The sequence below is a fragment of the Canis lupus genome, chromosome 31, assembly GCF_048164855.1.
Source record: "Canis lupus baileyi chromosome 31, mCanLup2.hap1, whole genome shotgun sequence".
In the NCBI taxonomy this organism is placed as follows: domain Eukaryota; kingdom Metazoa; phylum Chordata; class Mammalia; order Carnivora; family Canidae; genus Canis; species Canis lupus.
The window spans coordinates 18,589,748-18,617,744 of NC_132868.1; the positions used below are offsets into that span (position 1 = coordinate 18,589,748).

At 41.7% G+C, this 27,997-nt stretch overlaps 1 protein-coding gene, 2 long non-coding RNA genes and 1 pseudogene across 4 annotated transcripts; 2 read left to right on the forward strand and 2 right to left on the reverse strand.

Moving 5' to 3' along the window:
* Nucleotides 1-486: 486 nt before the first annotated feature.
* On the reverse strand, nt 487-18,832 carry LOC140622090 (uncharacterized). Of its 2 annotated transcripts, XR_012021800.1 has the most exons (3): nt 18,720-18,832; nt 2,629-2,696; nt 487-955 (listed from the first exon to the last, which is right to left on the reverse strand). It is a non-coding gene; the product is annotated as an uncharacterized lncRNA (long non-coding RNA). The 2 variants fall into 2 exon arrangements; XR_012021799.1 differs by lacking the exon at nt 2,629-2,696.
* On the reverse strand, nt 10,261-11,276 carry LOC140622087 (TSSK6-activating co-chaperone protein-like; annotated as a pseudogene).
* Nucleotides 11,332-12,417, forward strand: LOC140622089 (uncharacterized). Its single transcript, XR_012021798.1, has 2 exons — nt 11,332-11,523; nt 11,638-12,417. It is a non-coding gene; the product is annotated as an uncharacterized lncRNA (long non-coding RNA).
* A 79-nt stretch (nt 18,833-18,911) lies between the features above and the next one.
* EIF2B5 (eukaryotic translation initiation factor 2B subunit epsilon) lies at nt 18,912-27,707 on the forward strand. Its single transcript, XM_072807599.1, has 16 exons — nt 18,912-19,168; nt 20,163-20,287; nt 21,333-21,518; nt 21,615-21,792; nt 22,051-22,131; nt 22,348-22,425; nt 22,695-23,007; nt 23,989-24,134; nt 24,346-24,487; nt 24,610-24,711; nt 25,102-25,209; nt 25,396-25,486; nt 25,792-25,915; nt 26,503-26,628; nt 27,036-27,146; nt 27,298-27,707. The coding sequence occupies exons 1-16, from the start codon at nt 18,974-18,976 to the stop codon at nt 27,355-27,357; spliced, it is 2,166 nt and encodes a 721-aa protein (XP_072663700.1). The 5' UTR covers nt 18,912-18,973; the 3' UTR covers nt 27,358-27,707.
* Nucleotides 27,708-27,997: the final 290 nt, after the last annotated feature.

The window sequence follows — 27,997 nt, forward strand, 5'->3', positions numbered from 1 at the left end:
CAATAAATCATTCTGCAGAGATCTCTGGTTCCTTGTCATATTTTCAGGTAGCAAATTAACTATTCAGAACTGATAGTTTCAAAATATCACCTGTGCATCCCTCTGCCTCTGATAAAATTTTGATGCTATAACAAACTCTTCTCTTACCTTCAAGTTCAACAACTCTCTTGTTCGGGAAGTTTTAATTTTCTTAGGCATTTTTATTTTTTTAAAGATTTTATTTATTTTTATTTTAGAGAGTGAGAAAAACAGAGCATGAGCAGAGGAGGAGCACGGGGGCGCGGGGGCGGGGGGCGCGGGATGGAGATAATCTCCAATAGACACCACGCTGAGCATGGAGCCTGACTCAGGGCTAAATCCCAAGACCCTGAGATCATGACCTGAGCTGAAACCAAGAGTTGGTCGCTAAACCAACTGAGCCACCCAGGTGCCCCTCTTAGACATTTTAAAAGACATATTTCTTACTTGTAGATTCTTTTGTTCATCTTTTTCATTATTATACAGGCGTACTGCAGAGATATTGCAGGTTAGATTCCAGACCACAATAAAGCAAATATCACAATAAAATGAGTCCATGAGCGTTTTGGTTTTCCAGTAGATCTAAAAGTTGGAGTCAGTTCTCTCAAAACCTGCCACTGCTTTATCAACTAAGTTTATGTAATGTTCCAAATCCTTTGTTGTCATTTTGACAATCTTCACAGCATCTTCACCAGGAGTAGTTTCCATCTCAAGAAACCACTTTCTCTGCTCATCCATAAGGAGCAATTCCTCATCCATTAGTCTTATCATGAGATTGCAGCAATCCAGTCCCATCTTCAAGCTCCACTTCTAATTCTAGCTTTCTTTTTATTTCTGGTTACTTCCCCCACTGAAGTTTTGAGCCCCTTCATGTCATCCATAAAGTTGGAATCAACCTCTTCCAAACTTCTGTTAATGCCGATATTTTGACTTCTTCCTATGAATCACAAATATTTTTAATGGCATCTAGAATGGTGAATCTTTTCTAGAGGTTTTCAATTTACTTTGTCCAAATCCATCAGAGGAATCACTATCTATTGCAGCTACAGCCTTAAAAAATGTATTCTTAAATAATAAGACTTGAAAGTCAAAATTACTTTGACCCATTCTGGCTGCAGAATGGATGTTGTATTATCAGGCATGAAAACATCAATCTCATTGTGCATCTCCGTCAGAGTTTTGGTGACCAGATCCATTGTCCACGAGCAGAAATATTTTGAAAGAAATCTTTTTTTCTGAGCAGTAGGTCTCAATAGTGGGCTTAAAATACTTAGTAAACCAGGGACGCCTGGGTTTACTAAGGCGGTTGAGCATCTGCCTTTGGCTCAGGGCATGATCCTGGTCTGGGGATTGAGTCCCGGATCAGGCTCCCTGCAAGGAGCCTGCTTCACCCTCCATCTATGTCTCTGCCTCTCTGTGTGTCTCTTATGAGTAAATAAATAAAATCTTAAAAAAAAAAAAACCTTAGCAAACCATATCAGATGCAGATGTGCTGTCATCCAGGTTTTGTTGTTCCATTTAAAGAGCACAAGTAGAGCAGATTTAGCATAATTCTTAAGAGCCTTAGGATTTTTGTAAGAGTAAATGAGCATTAGCTTCAACTTAAAGTCACCAGCCACATTAGTTCTTTATAAGAGAGTTAGCCTATCCTTTGAAGCTTTAAAGCCAGGCATTGACTTCTCCTCTGTAGCTATGAAAGTCCTAGGTGGCATCTTCTTCCGATAGAAATCTGTTTCTCTACCTTGAAAACCTGCTGTTTAGGGTAGCCACCTTCATTAATTATCTTAGCTAGATCTTCTGGATAACTTACTGCAGCCTCTGCATGAACAATTGGCTGCTCCACCTTGTACATTTATACTATGTAAATGGTTTCTTTCCTTAAATCACATGAACCAACCTCTGCTAGCTTTGCATTTTTCTGCTGCAGCTTCCTCACCTCTCTCAGCATGCACAGAATTGAGAAGAATTAGGACCTTGCTCTGGATTAGGCTTTGGTTTACGGGATTGTTGTGACTGACTTGATCTATCCAGACCACTCAAACTTTCTCCATAGCAGCAATAAGGCTGTTTTACTTTCTTATCATTCATGCGTTCACTGTAGTAACACTTTTCATTTCCTTTAAGAACTTTTCAAAGATTTTTTATTTGAGAGAGAAAGAGAAAGAGTGTGCAGGGGGGAAGGGGCAGAGGAAGAGGGAGAGAGAAACCCAGGCAGACTCTGCACTGAGCACAGCTCGATCTCATGACCCTGAGATCATGACCTAAGACGAAACAAAGAGTCCAACGTTTAACCAACTGCACCACCCAGGTGCTCCAAGAATTTTTCCTTGGTATTCATAATTTGGATAACTGCTTGGTGCAAGAGACCAGGCTTTTGATCTTCTCATTTTTGGCATGCATTCCTCTCTAAGCTGAATCACTTCTAGCTTTTGGGTTAAAGTGAGAGAAGTATGACCCTTCCTTTCATTTGAACTCCTAAAGGCTCACTGGCTTAATTTCAATATTGTTTTGACTGAAGGAATGAGGAAGCCAGAGGAAAGGGAGAGATGGGGGAATGGCCAGTTGGTGGAGCAATCAGAACACAAACATTTATTAAGTTCACCGACTTACATGGGCATAGTGTGCGGCACTCCAAGACAATTATAATAGAAACATCACAGATCACTAATCACGGATCACTGTAACAAATAAAGCAATGAAAAAGATTGAAATATTGAATTACCAAAATGGACAGAGACAGAAAGTGAGCAAGTGCTGTTTGAAAAATGGTGCTGATAGACTTGCTTGATGCAGGATTGCTGCAAATCTTCAATTTGTAAAAAAATAATAATAATAAAAATAAAATTCTGTGAGGTACAATAAAACTAAATGTGATAAAATGAAGTATAACTGTAAATGAGTTCTGCAAGATTATAGGATACAAAAATCAACATACAAAAAGCATTATATTTACATACTAGCAATAAATAACCTGACAATAAAATTAGGAATCATAAAAAATAAGACATTTAAGAATAAATTTAACAAAAGTATAAGATTTATATATTGAAAACTATAAAATACTACTGAAAAAATTAAAGAAGATCAAAATAAATGGAAATAGGGTAGCCCAGCTGGCTCAGCAGTTTAACACTGCCTTCAGTCCAGGGCGTGATCCTAGAAACCTGGGAGAGTCCACGTCGGGCTCCCTGCATGGAGCCTGCTTCTCCCTCTGCCTGTGTCTCTGCCTCACTCTCTCTCTCTCTCTCTGTCTCTCATGAATAAATAAATAAAATCTTTAAAAAATAATAAAAAGTAAATAAATGGAAACATATATCATGTTCTAGATTTGGAAAACTTAATATTGTGAAGATGGCAATATTAACCTACAAATTCAACATAATCCTTATCAAAATACTACCTGCCTTTTTTTGGAGAAATTGACCAGCTTGATTCTAAAATTTGTAAGGAAATGCAAGAGACTCAGAATAGCCAAAATAATCATGGAAGAGAACACAGTTGGTGGTCCCATAATACCTGATTTCAAAACTTACCACAAACTAAAAAAATGGAGATAATGTGTTGCTGACATAAGAACAGACATAGTGATCAATGAAATAGAATTGAGAGGGGATCCCTGGGTGGTGCAGCGGTTTGGCGCCTGCCTTTGGCCCAGGGCGCGATCCTGGAGACCTGGGATCGAATCCCACATCGGGCTTCCGGTGCATGGAGCCTGCTTCTCCCTCTGCCTATGTCTCTGCCTCTCTCTCTTTCTCTCTCTGTGACTATCATAAATAAATAAAAATTAAAAAAAAAAAAAAAGAATTGAGAGTTCATAAACAAACCCTAATATTTATGATTAATTTATTTTTTTACAAAGGGACCAAGACAGAAGCACCTGGGTGGCTCGGTTGTCAAGCGGCCAGCTCTTGATTTCAGCTCAGGTCATGATTTCAGGGTCCTGGAACTGAGCCCTGTGTGGGGCTCTGCACTCAGCTGGGAGTCCTCTTGAGAATTCTCTCCCTTTGCCCCTCCCCCCACTCAACTCTCCCTCTCTCTCAAATAAATAAATCTGTAAAAAAAAAAAAAAAAAAAAAAAAAGAAAGAAAGAAAAAGAAAAGAAAAGAAAGAAACCCCAAAACTGGACACCTAGGTACCTCAGTCAGTTAAGTAAGCATCTGCTTTGACTCAGGTCATGATCCCAGGGTCCTATGATCCAGTCCCACATGGAGTTCCCTGCTCAGCAGGGAGTCTGCTTCTCCCTCTCCCTCTGTCCCACCCCTGCTTGTGCTCTCTTTCACATAAATAAAATCTTAAAAATTAATTAATTAATAATTTTTTAAAACCCAAAGAGACCAAGACAATTCAAAGGGGACAAAGAATAATTTTTTCAGCAAATGATAGTAGGACAATTACATTTCAATATGCAAAAGAATGACTGGATTCCCAACTCACCTGCACAAAAATTAACTCAAGAGTGCTTAGGTGGATCAGTTAATTAAGTGTCTGCCTTTGGCTCAGGTTCATGATCCCAGGGTCCTGGGCTCCACCAGCCTCAGGTTGGGCTGCCTGCTCAGCAGGGAGTCTGCTTTGCCCACTCCCTTTGACCCTCTCCCTGCTCAAGCTCTCTTGCCCTTTCTCTCTCTCAAATGAATTAAGAAAAAAAAATCTTAAGAAAAATTAACTCAAAGTAGATCACAGAACTAAAAGTAAAAGCTAAAACTCATAGAAAAGAGGGTTTTTTAAAATATATATATATAGGAGTTTTTATATAGTTTTTTACATAGGAGTAAATCTTCATAATCTTGGGTTTGTTAATGGTTTCTTAGATACAACATCAAATGCACAAATGATAAAAGGTAGATAAATAGGACTTCATCAAAATTTAAAACCTTTGTGCTTTAAAAGAATCATCAAGAAAGTGGGAGGGGCACCTGGCTGGCTCAGTCAGTGAAATATGCAACTCTTGATCTTGGGGCTGTGGGTGTGAGCCCCACATTGGGTGTTGAGATTACTTGAAAATAAAATCAGAAAGAATGAAGAAGAAGGAAGGAAGAAAGGAAGGAAGGAAGGAAGGAAGGAAGGAAGGAAGGAAGGAAGGGAGGGAGGGAGGGAGGGAGGGAGGGGAAAGGAAAGGAAAGACAAACCCCACACACAGGGAAAAAAATATTTGAAGTTCATATATCTGATAAAGGACTTGTCTCCAGATGATATAAATAATAATATAATAATATTATTATATTCTTACAACTCAACAGTAAGTAGATAACCAATTTTTTAAAAAAGCAAATAATTTGAATAGATATTTCATCAAAGAAGATATACAAATGGCCAATAAATATTAAAAGATGCTCAACATCTTAATAATTAGGAAAATGCATATCAAAATCACAATTAAAAAAAACAATATCACAGTGAGACACCATTCATACTCATAAGGATGGCTATAATTAAGAAGACAGATTGGGGATCCCTGGGTGTCTCAGCGGTTTGGCACCTGCCTTTGGCCCAGGGCGCGATCCTGGAGTCCCGGGATCGAGTCCCGCGTCGGGCTCCCGGCCTGGAGCTTGCTTCTCCCTCCTCCTCTGCCTCTCTCTCTCTCTCTTTCTAAGTCTATCATAAATAAATAAATAAATAAATAAATAAATAAATAAATAAATAAATAAATAAATAAATATTTTTTTAAAAAAAGGAAAACAGATAATAACAAGTATTGGTGAGGACATAGAGAAAGTGGAACCTTTGAATATGAACCTTTGAAACTGAATACTTTGCTGATGGGAATGTAAAATGGTTCAGCCTCTTTGGAGCATAGTTTGATGGTTCCTCAAAATGTTAAAATAGACTTACCATATGACTCAACAACTCTACTCCAACGTATATACTCAAGACAAATAAAAACATATGTCCACACAGACTTGTATACAAATGTTCGTAGTAGTATTATTTATAATAATTGCCAAGAAATGGAAACAAGCCAAATGCCCATCCACTGATGATAGATAAACAAAATCTAGTATATACTTATGATGGAATGTTATTTGATCATTAAAAAATAATGAAGTACTGATACATGCCAGAGCATGGATGAACTTTGAGAATGCTATGTTAAATGAAATACACAAAAGGCTACACTGTGTCATACCATTTATATAAAATGTCCAGAATAGGCACATCCACAGAGATATGAAGTAGATAGGAGCTGGCTATGGCTGGCGGAGGAGACAGCATTCAGTTGGGAGGAAAGGGGAGTAACTGCTAATGGGTATAAGGTTTCTTTATGGGATGATGAAAATGTACTAAAGTTAGATTATGGGGATAGTTGCACACCTCATTTAAATATAGTAAAAACATTGAAGTGTGCATGTTAAATAAGTGGACTATATGGTACGTAATTCTAAAGCTGCTAAATAAAATGAAATTGAGTGATATTCTACAAAATAACTGATCAGTACTTATCAAAAGTGTCAAAGTCAAGAAAGACAAGGAAAGACTGAAGAGTTGTCACAGATTGGAGGACACTACGGAAGTGAAAACAAATGTAATGCAATGGGGGACCTTGGTGGAATCCTGGAACAGAAAAAAGTGATACTGAAGGGGAAAATTGTTAAAATTCTAATAAACTCTGTAGCTTACTTAATATTATTACCAGTTCCTGGCTTTCATAATTGTACTACGGTTAATGTTAACATTACGGTTAATGTTAATGTTAACATTAGGGAAAGAATATTAGGAAACTCTACTATTTTGCAACTTTTCTGTGAATCTAAAATTATTCCAAAATACTTTTTTGAAAAGAGAAAAATGGGATGCCTGGGTGGCTCAGTGGTTGAGCGTCTGCCTTTAGCTTGGGGCGTGATCCCAGAGACCCAGGATTGAGTCCCATATAGGACTTCCTGCGGGAGCCTGCTTCTCCCTCTGCCTATGTCTCTGCCTGTTTCTGTGTTTCTCATGAATGAATAAAATCTTTTTAAAAAATTATTTTAAAAAAAAGAAAAGAGAAAAACTTGGGAGATATTTCAACAACTGCATGTATGAGCTTTCTTCTTTTGACCCTGTAAAACAATAAACTGTTCAAAGAAAAAGCACAGGGGTGTCTGGGTGGCTCAGTCAGTTAATACTCTGACTCTTGGTCTAGGTTCAAGTCATGAGCCGCTCTAATTAATAAATAAATAAAATCTTTAAAATAATAAAATAATCCAAAGGGAGTGGCACCTGGGTGGCTCAGTTGGTTAAACATCTGCCTTTGGCTCAGGTCATGATCTCAGGGTCCTAGGATCAAGCCCTACATCGGGCTCCATGCTCAGCAGGGAGCCTATTTCTCCCTCTCCCTCTGTGCCTCCCCCGAGCTCACTCTCTCTTCTGCTCTCTCTCTCAAATAAAAAATAAAATCTTTAAAAATAAAATAATCCAAAGGGAAAGGCAAAAATGGGGGGGGGGTGCTACAGATGGAATAAGATTCTTTATGAGTTGATCATTGTTTTATATGGTGCCAGGTACACAAGGATTCATTATACCACTTTTTCTACTTTTGTATATATTTGAACTTTTACATTATAAAAGGTTTTTAAAATAATGCTGTTTCTCGGGGTGCCTGGATGGCTCAGTCAGCTAAACCTCTGCCTTTAGCTCAGATCATGATTCCAAGGTCCTGGGATCAAGCTCCCTGCTCCGTGGAGAACCTGCCTCTCCCTCTCCCTCTACCCCTTTTCCCACTCATATTCTCTCTTGCTCACTCTCTCAAATAAATAAAATCTTTTTTTTTTTTCAAATAAATAAAATCTTTAAAAAAAAACTATTGGGGCACCTGGGTGCCTCAGTCAGTTAAGCATCTACCTTCAGCTCAGGTCATAATCCCAGGATCCTGAGATCAAGCCCTGTTTTCGGAGCCCTGCTCGGCAGGGAGTCTGCTTTTCCCTCTGCCCCTCCCCCTGCTCATGCTCTCTCTCACTCATGCTCTTTCTCTCAAATAAATAAAATCTTAAAAAAAAAAAAAAAAAAAAAAAACCTTGCCTTTTTCTTTCCTTTTGTCTCCTTTCTGTGACACATCCTAATCTCTTCTCAGGCAGATGCAGACCTCAAACCAGCTATGATGATGTCACGTATTCAGAAAGATAAAAAAAAAAAAAAAAAAAAAAAAAGCACATTACTGGTTCTCAAAATATTATCTACAGTTAAACTAGTATTATGGCACAGTTTGAGGCAGTGATTCTCAATTTTGGGGTTACAGACTCAGGAAACCAGCCAGGGTTGACAAATACACAAGTATTATCTGCAGATGGAATAAACTGTATCATATATATATATCAAATATATATATATCATCATATGTCATACAATATACACATGAGATATATATGTATGTATAACTATTTTCAGAAGTGTTTTTAATTTCCAAATACATGGAATTTTCTTAATTATCTTCATATTATTGATTTCTAACTCAATTATACTGTGATTAGGAAACATGCTTTGTGTTGTTGTGAATTTAAGCCTCATGTTGGGCTTAGGAGTTTACATTTTTTTAAAAAAGCCTTCTTATGGGGTGCCTGACTGGCTGGGTTTGGAAGAGCATGTGACTCTTAATCTCAGGGCTGTGAGTTTGAGTTCCACATCAGGTATAGAGATTACTTAAATTTTTAAAAATTTTAAAAATACATTAAGAAAAGAAAGAGGAACAAGAAAACATGCTTTGTATCAAACTTTAATACACACATGAATCCTCTGGGGATCTTGTCAAAATGCAGATTTTGACCCAGGAGATCTAGGGGTGGGCCTGATTTTTTTACTTTTTTTTTTTTTAAGTAAGCTCCATGCCCAATGTGGGCCTTGGACTTAGGATCCTGAGATCAAGAGTCACATGGTCTACCAACTAAGCCAGCTAGGTGCCCCTGAGCTTATACATTCCTTTTTTCTTTTTTTAGCTTATACATGTCTAACAGGTTGTCACATGATGCTGATGTTGCTCTCGGACCATATTTTTCATGGAAAGGGTCTATATAATACCAATTCCTTGATATCTGTTGAGATTTGCTTTATGCATGGTTAATACTCACAAATGTCCCACAGGCATCTGGAAATAATGTGTATTATTCACTTATTGAACGGTGTTCTACATATATCTATTAAATCAAAATGGTTAATTGTGATATTCAAGTCTTCTGTATCCTTATTCATTTACCTTTTTGATCTACCAAATACTGAGAGAAATATATTTAAAACCTTTTACTATAATGGTGTGTTTGTCAATTATTTCTTGTAGTTTTGTCAATTTTTACTTCATATGCTTTGAAGCTTCATTTTAGGAGCACAGAATTTGAAATATTTTATCTTCCTGGCAAATTAAAGCTTTATCATTATAAAGTGTTTCAATTTCTTGTAAAATTTATCAACAGATTTGTTTTGAACAATATTTGCCTGGTGCATCTTTTTTCATCTCTCTCAGCTTTTCTGAGTCCTTATATTTAAGTGTGTTGCTTGCAAACAGCATACTGTTGAATTTTTTGATCCACTTTTTACATGAATAATAAAAAGATCTTAGAATATTTTAACTCTAATCATCTCCTTCTTGACTTATATGTGCAAGTAATTTGGCACTTTCTTTTTTAACCCTCCTCAGTTTAGACATTAATATTATTTATAAATTTATAAATCCTATAAATCCTATGTATGTGTGAGATTTACTCACACATTTACTTTTTTTTTTTTTACTAGATCTTCCATTCTGCATCTCAGACCTTTGTTCTGGAATTTTCTCCTTCTGCTTGAGGTAGATCTTTTAACAGTGCTATTCAATATGCTATTCAAAATGGTGGAAATCATCAATATCTGTACTGTCCAATATACAAGCTACTGGCCACACTTGATTACTGAACACTCGAAATATGGCAAATGTTACTAATCACTGAATTTATTATTTTATAATTTTATTTTATTTATTTTCTATTTTATAATTTTAACTTAAATAGCCATATGTGGCTAGCAGCTACTGCACTGGACAGTAGAACTTAAGAAGTTCCATTAATAGGGATCCCTGGGTGGCGCAGCGGTTTGGCGCCTGCCTTTGGCCCAGGGCGCGATCCTGGAGACCCGGGATCCAATCCCATGTCGGGCTCCCGGTGCATGGAGCCTGCTTCTCCCTCTGCCTGTGTCTCTGTCTCTCTCTCTCTGTGACTATCATAAACAAATAAAAATTTAAAAAAAAAAGAAGTTCCATTAATAAAGATCTTTTTATGATTAATTATATGTTTTTATTAATCTGAAAATATGGGGCACCTGGGTGGCTCAGTGGTTGAGCATCTGCCTTCGGCTCAGGTTGTGATCCTGGAGTCCTGGGATCGAGTCCCACATTGATTTTTTTGTTGTTGTTGTTCCACAATTCATTTACTGAACTGGGACAGGTGATTTAAAAGCAGATTGCAGGATAAGACTGGAAGGGAAGACTTCTTGCTTCCCCTCCCAGGAGCCAGCTGTGTCATGGATGCTTGTAAATTTTCCAAAATAGCCACCTGTTGTTGGGCAAGTTGGGTCTGAAGCTGGAGGTTGGTATACATACATTCTAGGAGTCCCAGGCATTCCTTGGGCTTGTGTTCAACTCCTGAGGGCAGCTTTGTTCTTTGGATGTTCAGGAAAGTCACCGGTGGGGAATTTGCTTAAAGATTAATAAAGCTCAACACAGAAGCATGGCATTATTTTCCTCTTTGACTTTTCCATTTGGGTGGCTAGCATGCTGCTCCATCTGGACACCAAGAGGTGTGGTGCCTTCAGAGTCTCCCAGTAACAGGGCTTCCCTCAACGTTTTCCTTCTGCAGCACCAGCCCTTCTCCTGTCCTCCCCCACAGGGAGCCTGCTTCTCCCTCTGCCTATGTCTCTGCCTCTCTCTGTGTGTCTCTCATAAATAAATAAATAAATAAATAAATAAATAAATAAATAAATAAATCTTTTTTAAAAAAATTCTGAAAATGTATGTATTTCACCCTTGTTCTTGAAAGATAATTTCTCTGTGAAGAGAATTCTAGGCTGACAGTATTTTCTCTCAACACTTTAAAGATGTTATGCTATTATCTTCTGGCTTCCATTTTTGCTCAATCTAATTTTTGTTCCCCTTTGGATATATATTTTCTCTCTGGCTGCCTTTAAGCTCTTTTTGTCTTTGATGTTTTGCAGTTCTGCCACCAGTAAGCGCCACAGTGTTGCTAATATCCTCTGGCCCACCAGACTCAGGGTCTCCTTCTTGTCCAGGTATTGAGGAAGCTCTGGTTATTTCTCCAGGTAGGCTCTTTAAGGGGGGAGTTACCACAGCAGAACTCCTGATGCCTAGTGACCTGCCTCTATGGTAACCAAACATTCCAATTTGCCAAGGACTGAGAGTTTGCTTGAGTCCAGGATATAGGACTTTCAGCGCTAAAAATGGATTAGTCCTGGACAACAGGGACAGATGGTCACCCTACCTGGTTCCTCTTCTTCATACCATAGCCTCCCCCTCCAGAAGCACATGTCCCTTGGGGGAGGCTGGATAAAGATCAGGTCAGATATAGTATCATACTGTTCCTATAACCCCTGCTCCATAGATTCAAGACTCTGATAATCAAGCTGATCCATTAGCCATACTTTTTTTCTTCTTGGCAATGCTGTCTCAAGAACCCTATTGGCCCTCTCTCCATCCACAAAGCTCAAGGTGTCTTCAAGAAAACTGGTTTCAGAGTAGCCAAGACAAACAGCTTCCCACAGGTATCCTGGGGTAGATACACTGTACATTGTAGATATGGTGAGGCCCTCTTTAGAGTTCTGGGACACTCTATCAAAAGTAAGTCTAAGATAATTGGAGAATAGGTTGGTGCACAACACAGCAATGATCTCTGGGAGGTAGAGGTGCCCAACTCCACATGCCACCCTCTAGCACCTTATCAAGGCCCAGCCCAAGTAAAGTATTATATATATCAATGACTTTATTTTCTCTTTTTTCCCCTCCCTTCTTCTCTTAAGTTTTTTTTTGTTTGTTTGTTTGTTTTTTGTTTTTAAGATTTATTTATTTTAGAGAGAGAGGGGAAGTGAGTACATATGTGAGTAGGGGGAGAGAGTGAGAGAGGAAGAGAGATAAGCAGACTTCCCACTGAGCGTGGAGCCCCAACAAGGGGCCCAATCTCACACCCTGAGACCACAACTTGAGCAGAAATCAAGCACCAGACGTGCGTAATGGACTGAGCCACCCAGGCACTCCTTCCCTTAAGCTTTTGAGTGAAGTTTCTTTTGTATAACTCCAGCTTGTTTTGACTGAGCTATAGAAAGTTTAGAGGATATTTTTTTCCTTAACTCTCAGCCTGGAAGACAAAGATGATTGTTATACCTATAGAAACTAGTTTTATTACTGGAGGTGAGAGTTAATATTAAAAAAAAAAAACAAAAACAAAAAAGCAAAAACCCAGAATGAGAGAGTACTCAGACCTTTAGTTATTCTGTCATTTTCTAGCAAACTAGGACATGAATAGTAGTAACCTCGGCTATCCTATAACATATTTAGAACCCTCAACTTTCAGAACAACAACTCCAGCCCCAAAAGTAACTAGAAAAATAAACACTTGTGGCAGTGAACAACTGATTCTGATAAGCCACAAGTAAGCCCAGCTGAGAAGCACCAAAGGCTCTAAGATTTACTATCAAAGTGTTCAATCCCCCAATTTGATGCATTCAATCACCAAAGCCCTGACTCTTTAGCAATGCATGGAAACAGCCAGCTCTTGTGCATGTATCAATGGTATCCAGCAGGGGACATATCCTACGATTATTTTGACATCTCTATCATAGAACCCGAAGAGCAAAAAAACGGGGGGGTGGGAGGGGGCGAGGGGGGGTCATTTAAAAGTTAAAACATTAAATAAATAAATAAATAAATAAATAAATAAATAAATAAATAAAAAATAAAAGTTAAAACATAGAAGAAAAACCTCATGGCATTGGATTTGGCAATGATTTCGTGGATGTTACACCAAAAGTACAGGTAACAAAAGAAAAATAGATAAGTTGGACTTCACCAAAGTAAAAACTTCTGTGCATGGAAGGACATTATCAATGGAGTGAAAAGGCAACCCATGGAGTTGGAGGAAATATTTGCAAATAATGTAACTGATAAGAGATTGATATCCAGAATATATAAAGAACTCCTACAACTTAAAAAAAATTAAAAATGGGGAAAAGACTTAGACATTTCTCAACAGATACACAAATGGCGAATAATTATGCACATGGAAAGATACTGAACAGCACTAGTTATTAAAGAGATAAAAATTAAAACCACAATGAGGTATCACTTTATACTTACTATGATGACTATTACAAAATAAAGTTTTATTTAAAAAGCTAATAACAGGGATCCCTGGGTGGCGCAGCGGTTTGGCGCCTGCCTTTGGCCCAGGGCGTGATCCCGGAGACCCGGGATCGAATCCCACATCGGGCTCCCGGTGCATGGAGCCTGCTTCTCCCTCTGCCTGAGTCTCTGCCTCTCTCTCTCTCTCTCTTTCTGTGACTATCATAAATAAATAAAAATAAAAAAAAAAAAAAAAAGCTAATAACAGGGGACCCCTGGGTGGGTAGCTCAGCGGTTTAGTGCCTACCTTTGGCCCAAGGTATGATCCTGGAGTCCCCGGAACGAGTCCCGCATCAGGCTCCCTGCATGGAGCCTGCTTCTCCCTCTGCCTGTGTCTCTGCCTCTCTCTCTCTCTCATGAATAAATAAATAAAATATTTTTTAAAAATTAATAAAATAAAATAAAAAGCTAATAACAAGTGTTAGTAAGAATGTGGAGAAATTAGAACCCTTGGGCAGCCAAGGTGGCTCAGCGGTTTAGCGCCACCAGGGCCTGATCCTGAAGACTCAGGATCGAGTCCAACGTCAGGCTCCCTGCATGGGGCCTGCTTCTCCCTCTGCCTATGTCTCTGCCTCTCTCTCTCTCTCTCTCTCTCTCTCATGAGTACATAAATAATATTTTTAAAATATAAATAAACCTTTAAAAAAAGAAATTTGAGCCCTAGTGGACTCTGGTGAGAATACAAAATGGTACAGCTGCTGTGGAAAAAAGGAAGGTGGTTCTTCAAAAAAAAATTAAACACAGAATTACCAAATCATCCAGCAATTCTACTTCTGGATGTATACCCCCCCCAAAAAAAGTGAAAGCAGGGGCTTAAACAGATACTTATATGCCCATGTTCACAGGACCATTATTCACAATAGCTAAAACATGTAAGTAACCCAAATGTCTATTGATGGATGAACTGATAAATGAAATACGGTATATACACACAATGGAATACTCTTCAGCCTTACAAAGGAAGGAAATTCTGACCTACACTGCAACATGCGTGAACCTTGAAGATATTATGCTAAGTGAAATAAACTGGTCACAAAAGAACAAATATTGTATAATTCACTTATATAGGTATCTAGAATACCCAAATTCATAGAGACAGAGAGTAGAACACTGGTTGCCAGAGCGGAGGGGAGATGGGAATGAGGAGTTGTTTAATGAGTACAGAGCTTTAGTCCTGCAACATACAAAGAGTTCTATGGATGGGTGGTGGTGTCAATAACACAATAATTGTATGTCCTTAACACTACTGAATTGTGCACTTAAAAATGGTTAAGATGGGAAATTTTATGTTGGGTGTATTTTACCACAATTAAAAAACAAAACAAAAAAAAATGAGCCTCAGCATGGGAGAGTCTGAAATTACTTTTATTTATTTGCCTCAAGTTGTCTCATCACAAGCCCTAAGAGACTCTTAATCATAGGGAACAAACTGAGGGTTGTGGGAAGGGAAGGGGAATGGGGTAACTGGGTGATGGACATTAAGGAGGGCACATGGTGCAATGAGCACTGGATATTATATAAGACTGACGAGTCATTCACCTCTACCTATAAAAATAATAATTCAATATCTGTTAATTAATTGAATTTAAATTTTAAAAAACAATGTTGGTTTGGGGCTTTAGAAATTAAACATCCTTGAATAAAGACCATCATGAGTTTTTCCTAAAATAAAACTCCTCTTTATTGTGAACAATTTAAAAAAAAAAAGTTGTCTCACCAGACTCTCACTTACTGACCAGCAAAAACCAGTCATTCATTCAGCAAATATTTATTGAGCATGTATGTGCCATGTGCAAGTATTCCCTCTAGACATCTGGGATAGAGTCGTGAATAAAACAGATTGGAAAGCCCTGGTATTCACAGACCTTACGTTCTAAACTGATTGATACTCAAGATCCATTTTGAAACCTTAATGCTAATATATTAATTTACAAAAAGAACCAGAACTGATAGTTGACCAAAGAAATACAGATAGTCTTTTACTATGTAAAAAGATGTTCAACATTTCTCAAAATAAGAAAAATGAAAATTAAAACTACACTTCTTTTTCTCTGTGGATTGAAGAAACTCCAAATTGTTGACAACCTCTTCTGTTGGTGAGGCTGCAGGGAAACTGGTACTTCCATACATTGCTGTTGCAAGGACAAAAAGACACATTTTTCATGGATAGCAATTATGTAATAATTAAGCAATTCAGCCTTAGCAGGCTTCCCAGTGCATTCAATAGCCTATCAGTCACCATGGGAATTGTATCCAATTTGAACCTGTCACTCTCCTTTAAGAAGGAATTATAAGAAAATGAATGCAATAAAGATATCAATAGGAGGATGCTTTTTGCAGCATTACCTGCAATAGCAAAACCTGCAAAAAAAATCTGAATGTTTATCAACATGCACTCTCTTTCAAATAAGGGCTAGTCCTGGCCACCCTTGCAACCACAGTCTACTATCTGTATGATTATGACTCTTCCAGGTACCTTATATAAATGGAATCATACAGTATTTGTCTTTCTGTGACTGGCTTATTTCACTTAGCATAATGTCCTCAAGGTTCATCCATGCTATAACTCATGTCAGAATTTCCTTCCTTTTTAAGGCTGAATAATATTCGGTCATATATGTGGATATTTGGGTTGCTTCCCTGTTTTAGCTATTGTGAATAATGATGCTATAAACATGGGTGTATAAATATCTGAGTCCCTGCTTTCACTTTTTTGGGGTATATATCCAGAAGTAGAATTGCTGAATCATATGATAATTCTATGTTTAATATTTTGAAGAACCACTGTCCTGTTTTCCACAGCAGCTGTACTGTTTTACATTCTCACTAACTGCACAAGGATTCCAATTTCTCCACATCCTCACTAACACTTGCTATTTTCCGTTTTGTTTTGTTTTGGCTTTTTGATAGTGGCCATCTCAATGGATGCAAGGTGACACCTCATTGTACTTTTAATTTGTAATTCCCTAATGTTTAGAGACGTTGAGCATCTTTTCATGTACTTGACTCATTTTTGTTTGGATTGTTGTTGTTATTGTTATTGAGTCGAGTAAGTTTTGAACAAACATTCTCCCTGAGACCCATCCATTAAAACCCTTATCTACCCAGTTACTTGTCTTCAGAATTAGAAGGCCTGGTTTTATCACTTACCACTTTACTGGGTCACAAGAGTCATTTAAAATTTTCCAAAATTGGGGCAGCCTGGGTGGCTCTGCGGTTTAGCACCACCTTCAGCCCAGGGTGTGATCCTGGAGACCTGGGATCGAGTCCCACTTCAGGCTCCCTGCATGGAACCTGCTTCTGCCTGTGTCTCTGCCTCTGTGTGTGTGTGTGTGTGTGTGTGTGTGTGTGTTTCTCATGAATGAATGAATGAATGAATAAATAAAAGTTTCCAAAATTGAACCTGCTTTCCACATGCTTTACCTCCACCACTACCACCATCACCCCACCTCTGTCTCTGTGTCTACAAATCACTAGTCCAATTTATTTATTTTTTTAAAAGATTTTATTTTATTTATTCATGAGAGACACACACAGAGAGAGAGGCAAAGACACAGGCAGAGGGAGAAGCAGGTTCCATGCAGGGAGCCCGATGTGGGACTCGATCCTGGGTCTCTAGGATCATGCCCTGGACCAAAGGCGGCGCTAAACCACTGAGCCACCCAGGGATCCCCACTAGTCCAATTTAATCATCCTTTTTTTTCTCTTCCTGCCTATGGATTTGTAGGACAGTAGAATAGCATTCTTTTCAATGTATTGAAATTGTATTGAAATTTAATTGAAAACATTTACTAAGTTTTCAAACTAATTGAAAAAATTTACTAAGTTGCCTTCTGCCTTTCCTTCTCCAGGCTACATTTTCCAAAATCCTTAAGAAATGGATTTGGGGGACGCCTGGTTAGCTCAGTGCTTGAGCATCTGCCTTTGGTTAAGGGGGTGATCCTGGGGTGCTGGATGGTGTCCCACATGGGGCTCCCTCCAGGCACCTGTTTCTCCCTCTGCCTATGTCTCTGCCTCTCTCTGTGTTTCTCATGAATAAGAAAGAAGAAAGAAAGAAAGAAAGAAAGAAAGAAAGAAAGAAAGAAAGAAAGAAAGAAAGAAGAAAGAAAGAAATGGTTTTTGCCCAGCGCTATCATTCACTAGTATGAGGAAGAAATGAAAGATCTCCCTGGTCCTGTATGAAAACAAGAAATCTAAGCCTTCCCACGTGCAATCCCAACGCGCAACGCTGGCCTGGGAACAACGTTTGCAGAAACTGCAGGATAAACGGATCGTGGAATTTGGGCGGAAAGGGCAGGGGGCCTTACTGGAAAGCTCCTGACCTACCAAATGACACCCAAGCTGCATTGCCTCGCTTCCACTGAGTCCCCACAGTCTGGCTCCCCAGCAGGCCTGGTTTTCTCCCTGCAGCGGCCGCCTTTCCCCCCAATCCTTTTTTTTTTTTTAGATTTATTTATTTATTTATTTATTTATTTATTTATTTATTTATTTGTTTGTTTATGATAGACGTAGAGAGAGAGAGAGAGGCAGAGACACAGGAGGAGGGAGAAGCAGGCTCCATGCCGGGAGCCTGATGTGGGACTCGATCCCGGGACTCCAGGATCACGTCCTGGGCCAAAGGCAGGCTGCGCCACCCAGGGATCCCCTTCTCCCCCCAATCCTACCGCACCTTCCAAGCCTAGAGCTTTGCACCTCTGGGCTCGCAGTTCCTTCCGCCTCCAAGGCTTAATTCCAGTCCCACTCAACTTCATGGGTGTTCCTGGATCCGCCCCAATTCCACTCTAATGATCAGTAGGGTTTCAATAAATGCTGATAGGCCGAATGAACGAAGAAATGAAATCATAAAATCGTAACTTTCATCCCCACATCATTTAAGCAGAAAGACTGTGAAACTATGAAGTCAGACAGATCAGGCTCCAGGACCAGTTCTTCCCTTAGTAGCTGGGTGGGAGGTTCACCCTTCTGAGAGTTCAAGAAATGAATGAATGAATGAATGAATGAACGAATGATAAGCTGTTCTTGCAGAAATGTGTGAAGAATTAAATGACTCAACGCTCGTATCGTCCCCTGGCCACCATCAGCGCTCAACAGAACTACTACTCTCCCTCCTATACCAGGTTCTGTATTTAGGTGGACCGTGAGTTCCCTGAGGGACGGGGATGACAGACTGGGTTCCGAGCTCCCCAAGGTGCCGGGTCACATTTAAGCGACTAGAATGTAGATGGAGGACTACAATTGTTAATGCTCCGGGCGAGGCTGATTGCATACTTAATGGACCTGGCCCCTTCGCAGAGACCCCAAGTCCTAGCATCCCTCAAGAACCTCCGCTTGTTCCCGTACAAATGAAGGCCTACTATACCTGCAAATCGAGTCTGAGGTCCTTAGGACTGCAACCCACCCGGCGCCTCGGCCGGCGGGGCACTCACTACTAGCTCCTCCCCGCTCACACCCCAGGCGGGGCGGTGCCTACGGGCCACGCCTGCGCACTGCTCTCTCCTTAGTCTCCACCCCCCTTCCCTTCTTTTCTCCTTCGCGTTTCGAGAGCCGGGCCCTTTTTGTCCCCTACTGCGAGCGGTGTCAGTTTCCGTGCGGAAGTGGCGGCCGTGAGGGAAGATGGCGGCGAACGTGCCTGCTGCAGTGGCTAGCCGGGCCAACAAGCGCAGCGGCCCCGGGCCGGGAGGCGGCGGCGGCGGAGGCGGTGGGGGAGTCAAAGGGGCGGAGGAGGAACCGCCGCCGCCCCTGCAAGCAGTTCTGGTGGCCGATGGCTTCAATCGCCGCTTCTTCCCCATCTCCAAGGACCAGCCTCGGGTGAGCGCCGCGCGGGAGCAGCCGGAGAGCCCGAAGGTGGCGGGGCTAGAGCAGGTTATTCTTTCGGCTGCCTAGTGAGGAGTGCTCTGGCGGATGGGCTCTCGTAGCACTGGCCACCTCAGGTTTGGAAGGCATGCAGAGGGCTAAATGTAGAAGCAGCTCTTGTGAGAAGCCTTCACACGGGGATGCAGTGCCTCAGAGGGAGGCCGTAATGCCTTTAATTATGCTGTGGAAGAGGAGATCCTTGGGTGAGTGGGAACAGCACCTCCTTTTGCCTGCAAAAGGGAGGCCGTATGCTTAAAAATAGAGCAGACCGGTTAACAGTCTGATCCCATAGTAACAGCTGTCTTGAGTCTCGATGGGTGTGCTTTTTTTTTTTTTTCTTTCCAGGTTTTAATGACAGCCGATGCCATCTGTCAAAAGGAGGACAGAACAGGTTTAGTGGTTGGTTGCCAGCAGACCCCGTGTTGTCTAGATGCTGGGGGAGCTGGACGGAGCTAGTTTTAGGGATTGCTGGGTCACTCAGAAGTCCCCAGTTCAGTCAGACGGGGAGCTGGATTAGGTTCGTGAAAAATCCTAACTCCCACTCCTCCCCAAAAACACCTAATAATGGTTGTTCATTTGGGACAAGTGATTGGAGTGGGTAGCCTCTGACTTCCCTTAGCAAGAGGTCAAGGGAGGAAATTTTATGGAGAAAATGGTTTTATCACTGCTCAAGTTTCTGGAGATATGATTGATTTTTAGCATTGTCCTTCGCCGAGGTGGCCTGCTGTTCTGTAGCAGCCATGTCCTGTGCTAAGCAAGTAGATTCCATGCTTTACTAGATTCTCATGCCATGAGCATCAAAAGCAGGGGCCTGATTACTTTAACTTGCGAAGATAAAGTAAAACACTGGTAGGGAAGTGAAAATTGTGCTTAAGAGGAGGAAAGAGTAGTATCCAGAGGGCCTTCGTCAATTCAAGACTTCAGACTTTTTTCTTCTCCTCCCCTCCAGGTCCTCTTGCCCCTGGCCAATGTGGCACTAATCGACTACACTCTGGAATTTCTGACTGCCACGGGTGTACAGGAAACCTTTGTCTTTTGTTGCTGGAAAGCTGCTCAAATCAAGGAACACTTACTGTAAGGCTCTGCAATTTTTCTTTCCATGTTTTGCCATTTTTTCCAGTTTTCTTAGGATGGTTGTAGCTAAATAAGGGGCAATTGTGAGGGGGAAAGATATGTCTGTTTGGATTCCATCATATTCTCTTCACTTATCAGAAGGTGAGCAGCTGGGGCAGCCTGGTGGCTCAGCAGTTTAGTGCCACCTACAGCCCAGGGCCTGATCCTGGGGTCCCAGTATCGAGTTCCACATCGGGCTCCCTGCATGGAGCCTACTTCTCCCTCTGCCTGTGTCTCTGCCTCTCTCTCTCTCTCTCTCTGTCTCTCATGAATAAATAAATAAAATCTTTAAAAAAAAAAAAAAGAAGAAGAAGAAGAAGGTGAGCAGCTAAAGTTGTAACAAAGATTAGAGAATAATATTTGGATTTTTTCTGAATCTCACTTATAAAGTTTGGTCCTATAGGTTTTGCTTTTATTTAATGGCTCCAGTATGGAAGTTATAATACTAACATCTTTCTTTTTCCACTGAGCTTCTAGATATTGAGCTCTTCCTCATATTTGTATTCCCAGTGCCTAGCTTAGTATAAAGCACATAATAAATATTTAACAAATGTTTGATGAAATCTTCTTGAAAAAGAGTGCGTATCAGGATTTATGGAAGTTCAGGGAAAAAAGACTAGAATATTAGCTTGATGTCCTTTGGACAGTTCCTAAATTTGGTTTGGACTTTGGATGGAGAGAAGGGGCATGGAAAGTGTGTTCCCAGGATATTTTGTATACTCTAAATCTCAGCAGGATTTTGAATGCAAATCCATGTTAGGGAACAGGTGTCAGGGTTTGGAGAAGAAATAACCATGTTTCTCTAACCCATAAAACAATACTGGTGACACAGGATGCTGAAACCATTAATTATAGTTTACAAATCTCTTTGAAGTAGAAAATGCTGGCAGGAACCCAAAAAAAGCTATAAAGAAGGCGTGTGAATGTTGAATGGGTGAGAAAAATAAGGAAGCACTACATGATCTTTATGCCTGATTTGCTCGTTCCCCTCATCCCCTTCATTTAGGAAATCCAAGTGGTGCCGCCCTACATCCCTCAATGTGGTTCGAATAATTACGTCAGAATTATATCGATCACTGGGGGATGTTCTCCGTGATGTTGATGCTAAGGCCTTGGTGCGCTCTGACTTCCTTCTGGTGTATGGGGATGTCATCTCAAACATCAATATTACCAGAGCTCTGGAAGAACACAGGTCAGGATGGGAAGATGGTAGGGACAAAGGGTTTGTGACTAGCAGCAGAGCCCTAAGACTGCTATTTTGCTGCTCTCTCCCTCCTATCCTTTATAGATTGAGGCGGAAGCTAGAAAAAAATGTATCTGTCATGACAATGATCTTCAAAGAGTCATCCCCTAGCCACCCAACTCGTTGCCATGAGGATAATGTGGTAGTGGCTGTGGATAGTACCACAAACCGGGTTCTCCATTTCCAGAAGACCCAAGGCCTTCGACGGTTTTCTTTTCCTCTGGTGTGTGGGTATCTGGGGTCCTTGAAGTGGGAAAGTGACAGGCTTCAGCAAGAGACAAGTTAAAGTCCTGGGTGGGCACCTGGGTGACTCAGTCGGTTAAGCATCTGCCTTCGGCTCAGGGCATGATCCCAGGGTCCTTGGATCCTCCTTGCTTAGCGGGAAGCCTGCTTCTCCCTCTGCCCCTCACCCTGTGCTCTCCCTCTCAAATAAATTTTTAAAATCTTTAAAAGAATAAAGTCCTATACCTTTTCCCCACAGAGTTTGTTCCAGGGCAGTGGAGATGGAGTAGAGATTCGCTATGATTTACTGGACTGTCACATCAGCATCTGCTCTCCTCAGGTGAGCTTTTCAGGGCCAGGGCTGCACATCCAAAGAGTAGAACTCTGAGTTCCACAGTAAAAAGTCACTGTCATCCTGACTCCAGTATCCTATTGGGAACTTTTTTGGGATTCTGGTCCTTGTCCAACCATCATAGGATCTGATAGATCTGTAGGGACTTATTTTTGTTTCCAGAGTATAGCACTCACCTTAGCCTCACCAAACGTCCTCCCACAGGTGGCTCAACTCTTTACAGACAACTTTGACTACCAAACTCGAGATGACTTTGTGCGAGGCCTGTTAGTGAATGAGGAGGTAAGAAAAGGCTCCCAGGCCTCTTTAGAAGAGGTCTGTGGTATTATCCCATGCTGATAACTTTTGGTCCCCTTTTGTGTTTTATTGAACCTTAGGATGAGGGAAAAGAGCTGCAAGAGAGAGGGAATGAAACCCAAAGAAAAATCTTGCCCATTTGGCTATGACATTGAGGGGGAGAGGGTAACTTAAGTTTAGAAAAGAGTTGTACCTGAGTGTGTTCTTCCTCTTTTACTTGCTTCGGTGACCTCCCTTTCCTTCTCCCTATTCAGATTCTAGGGAACCAGATCCACATGCACGTGACAACTAAGGAATATGGTGCCCGGGTCACCAACCTGCACATGTATGCGGCAGTTTGCGCTGATGTCATCCGCCGATGGGTCTACCCTCTCACTCCAGAGGCGAATTTCACTGACAGCACAACCCAGAGCTGCACTCATTCCCGGCATAACATTTACCGAGGGCCTGAGGTCAGCCTGGGCCATGGCAGCATCCTAGAGGAAAATGTGCTTCTGGGCTCTGGTACTGTCATTGGCAGCAATTGCTATATCACCAACAGTGTCATTGGCCCTGGCTGCCACATTGGTGAGCACAGGTGGGGAAGTCAGGATGATCTGGGAGCAGGAACCTAGGGGACCCCAGATAAGGACACAGAAGGATAGTCCCTGAGAATAAGGAATAAGAGTGTCTGCTTTAATAAAGGAAGGAATGGGGATGTGAAATTTGTGGCCTATGGGCCTCTTATTGGGTGACTCTTCACATTCTAGAGTACCCTATTCACATTCAGGACCAAGTGGATACTTAACATGCAATAATAATATCTGTTTGGTGCACTGTAGTTTACAAAGGGCTTTGGCATACATTGTTTCATTTATCTTCACAAGGTTTTATTTATCTCTAGTTTATAGCCAAGTAAACAGGCTCAGAGGTTGTCTCCCTCAGGGTCATAGCTAATGAGAGGCAGTGCTAGGACTTGAATCTAAGTATTCTAAGTCCAGTGTTCTTTTTATTCAATCAAAGCTGTCTGGTTGGCTTCTTGGTAACTGACTTTGGTTATAAGAATGTGATACTTCTAATGGAACTGTCCCTTTAAAAAATGTACAAGGAGAGGGGCGCCTGGCTGGCTCAGTTGGTAGAGGGGTTGTGAGTTCAAGCTCCATGTTGGATGTAGAGATTACTTAAAAATAAGTCTTTAAAAAAATAAGTTAAAATGTATAAGAAGAGCTAGAGAGCTTTACTTCTACTTCTAGACATAGATATGATTCTAATAAGGTTTTTGAGCTGAAAGAGATCCTAGATATCTTGAAGGTTCTTAGGTTCTTAAGTTCAGTATACAGTCTTAAGTCCGGTATATAGTGATTATTGTAAACCTTGTGGAGGATGGTCCTGCTAAGCACTATTCTATTTTCAGGCTGGAATATAGAGAGGGAGAGGGTGTTTCTGATGGTTTGGGAGATAGAGTATCAGCTGGGTGGGAGCTGTGCTGTTACCAGTTAGCCCCATCCTCCAGGAATGGCTCTGATCTGGAACCCTGAGTGACCAGGAGTACTTCCTGTCCTGAGCCAGGTGATAACGTGGTGCTGGACCAGGCCTACCTGTGGCAGGGTGTCCAAGTGGCTGCTGGAGCACAGATTCATCAGTCTCTGCTCTGTGACAATGCTGAAGTCAAGGAACAAGTTACACTGAAGCCACGCTGTGTCCTCACTTCCCAGGTGAGACCTGCTCCGTACTGCATGAAGACTCCAAATTGAGCCAGAGAGGCCTTATGTCCACCCATGATCCAACCTGAATTGAGAGTTCAAATTCAGCAGATTCATTTGTCTTCGAGTTAGCATAGTAAAAATAGTCGCTTTCATTATCAGGATGTATCTTTCCCCAACACATTAATGGAGCTGTGCCACCCACTCTTTTCGCATCCTCTAGGTGGTAGTGGGCCCAGACATCACGTTGCCTGAAGGCTCGGTGATCTCTTTGCACCCTCCAGATGCAGAGGAAGATGAGGATGATGGCCAGTTCAGTGATGATTCTGGGGCTAACCAAGAAAAGGAGAAAGTGAAGCTGAAAGGTGTGAGGCTAATCAGGTGTGGGGCATCTGTGTGTCTCTCTGTCCCATGAGAAAGCCAGTGTTTCCTCCTAGAGGGATTGTGTTTCTCTTGTGTGTTCATTAAAGATCAATGCCTTTGCCAGGTTATAATCCAGCAGAAGTTGGAGCTGCTGGCCAGGGCTACCTCTGGAAAGCTGAAGACCTAAACATAGAGGAGGAAGAGGAACTACATCAGAATCTATGGGGTAAGTTAGGCTTTATTCCTGTAACCTCCCGCCTCTAAGTCCGATTTTTTTTTTTTTTAAGATTTTTATTTATTTATTCATGAGAGACAGAGAGAGAGAGAGAGAGAGAGAGAGGCAAAGACACAGGCAGAGGGAGAAGCAGGCTCCATGCAGGGAGCCTGACGTGGGACTGGATCCCAAGTCTCCAGGATCAGGCCCTGGACTGAAGGCAGCACTAAACAGCTGAGCCACCCGGGCTGCCCCTAAGTCCGAATATTTTGAAGAAAAGTGTATACTTCAGAATGTGACTACTTATTAATTACTTTATTCATTCAGACAGGGCAGATATGTTGCTCTCTGTCAACAGCTCTTTCTTTACTTTTCTTTTTTCTCACCTATATGGGTTCTCAGGACTCACGATCAACATGGAAGAAGAGAGTGAAACTGAAAGTGAGCAGAGTATGGATTCTGAGGAACTAGACAGCCGAGCAGGCTCCCCACAGATGGATGACATCAAAGGTGATGGGCCAGGGGAGCAGTGTGCTAGGACAAAAGAAAAAACCTTCAGTTCATTCTCTGTCTGGGTCAACTAGCCAAAGACTTGTGTTTCTCCCAGAAGGGTTTGGTATAAAGTCAGAACTAGAGAACTTAAAGCATTCTGGAGTGACATATTGGTTCATGAACTTATTCTTGCTTTGATTTTAGTATTCCAGAATGAAGTACTGGGAACACTACAGCGGGGCAAGGAGGAGAACATTTCTTGTGACAATCTAGTCCTAGAGATCAACTCTCTCAAGTAAGAGCAGCCCTCCCTCTTCTCTCCTCTGGGTAATCCCAGGCAGGTAGAGGTTCTCTCCTGTTTCTTTCCCAAATAAGAACCAATTCCTTTAACATCCCAAATGGACAAAGCCAGTAGCATTTGGAACAAGGAGAGCATTAGGTTCTGGCCTCAGCACAGACTTCTCTCTTCCAAAGCCTTCTCCTTGCATGTTGTTCCATCCGCCTTCTTCCCCAGTGTCCTACCAAAGTCATAGTCCTACAGCATGCTGAAATGGCCAGTGAAGGCTCTGGTGTTACCCCTCCACCCCCATCTCCCCACAGGTATGCCTACAACATAAGCCTAAAGGAGGTGATGCAGGTACTGAGCCGCGTGGTCCTGGAGTTCCCCCTGCAACAAATGGATTCCCTGCTGGACCCAAACCGTTACTGTTCCCTGCTGCTTCCTGTGAGCAAAGATTGGGGCTGAGTACAAGGGATTGGCTGGAGGCAAATCCATGTCCTTGCCATGTTTCACTTTAAGGGAAATAGGGAGTAGAAGGTCTTATTGTGGGATTTTTTTACTTGTGGTTCCTTTCTCCTTGCCTCTGGATGCAGATTGGGTAGTAGAGCAGGCTTGGCTGGTCCAGAGCAATCAAGTTAGGTTCATACTGAGTGCTCTTTGAAACTCCAGGATTCAGACCATTACTAGACCCCAAAGGTATGCCCAGAATAGACCTAGACTTTTATATTCTCTGACTGAAATGATTTGACCCAGAATGAGATCAACCTGTAGGCTGGTAATAGGTATTTTGAGGCAGCCTGTAGGATCTGACTCCCTTTCACTTTCCCTGGGAGATATTTTCTTTTTCTGCCAACCTTGACCTCCAGCAGCTCCCAAGTCCCTCTGACATGATTCCTCAGGCCTGTATCATCTCCCCTCTTGTTTTCCTATATCCTAAAAGTCCCATATTTCCAATATTGACTTTCTTTGCTATCCGGATGTAGGTGCATGCTCAGGAATATATTGCAGCTCCCTTCTCCTTTCTTCCATAGCTGCTTAAGGCCTGGAGCCCTGTTTTTAGGAACTACATAAAGCGTGCAGCTGATCATTTGGAAGCATTGGCAGCCATTGAGGACTTCTTCCTGGAGCATGAAGCTCTTAGTACTTCCATGGCCAAGGTGAATACCACCTCAAGCCCCATTGCCCTGGATTTCTTTTGAAACAGGCCTTGGCTACCTCCACGGAGACACAAAACAGGCTAACATGAATCCAGTATGGGATTTGAGTAGTAGCACCATCCACCCCTATTATTGTGCTGATTGCTGCAATAATACAGCTTGGAGTCAGGCTAGTAAGGCAGCCTTTTGGAGATTATCTTGGAGACCCGACAATAATTCCAGAGGTTATACCAGTCCCAGTTGCAGAATGAAAAGCTCATTTTTATTTGTTTTAAGAGCAACTGCTTGGTGTTTTAAAGGAAGCTGATAGTCTGGTAGAGAGAAGTGCTAAGATCTTGTCCCCTCTTCCTCTGTTATATCTTGCTGGATTCTGCAAGGTCCCTGAGATCTCTTCTGGCCTTCGGCAGGTACTCATGGCTTTCTACCAGCTGGAGATCCTGGCTGAGGAAACAATCCTGAGTTGGTTCAGCCAAAAGGATATGACTGACAAGGGCCGGCAGTTGCGCAAGAACCAACAGGTGAGTCAGGCTGCCCTCCTGTCACCAAGGCAGTTGTCTGGTCCCATGGTTCATAGGGAATGAAAGGCCTAGATTCTTTTCCAGCCTCTGTAGCTGTTAAAGCTACTTATATCCCCCTCCCTCAGTAGCTTTCCACTCTGCTTCCTTACAGCTGCAGAGGTTCATCCAGTGGCTAAAAGAGGCAGAAGAGGAGTCATCCGAAGATGACTGAAGTTGCACTGTCTGCTTCTCTTGGTGTAGTTGATAGCCCTCCTGGCTTCTGGTTGCCGAAGGATGAATGACTGCCATCTAAGCTGAGGCTTAAAGGAGCAGAGGCTGGAACTACAGTATTCGTCCTACCACCAGCAACCATGTGCCTCCCATCCTGCCTGGGGACTTGGGAAAAGGAAAGTTGGGCTGGAACAAAGCTCTGCCTAAAAAGGAGCAAGGCAGGCTCCGCAGTTAGAGGAAGTCTAGAGGAACAATTTTGTGCTCTGGCCTTCCCTCAGGGAACAGCAGAGAGCAGCTGGCCCTTTCTGCTGCTTGTATTTGTTAATATTAAAAAAGAGACAGGGGGATGTATTTGGTTTCTCTCCAACTATGACTGATCAGCTCTTGATGTAGGTGACCAGAAAGTTCTGAACCTGGCAGCATTTCCCGAACACCTGGGGGAGAGGGAGAAGTGGGGTGTTACGGCCACTAGGTGGTACTGTGGTCCCTTGCTAATTGACCTTTGCCGTGGCTCATAGGGAATGAAAGGCCTAGATTCTTTTCCAGCCTCTGTGGAACAGTCCGTGGTCCTGGAGTGATGTGCCTGAGGCTATTTCCATAGAGAGTTCTAGTCCCAACACTTTCCTGCCGGAGGATGATGA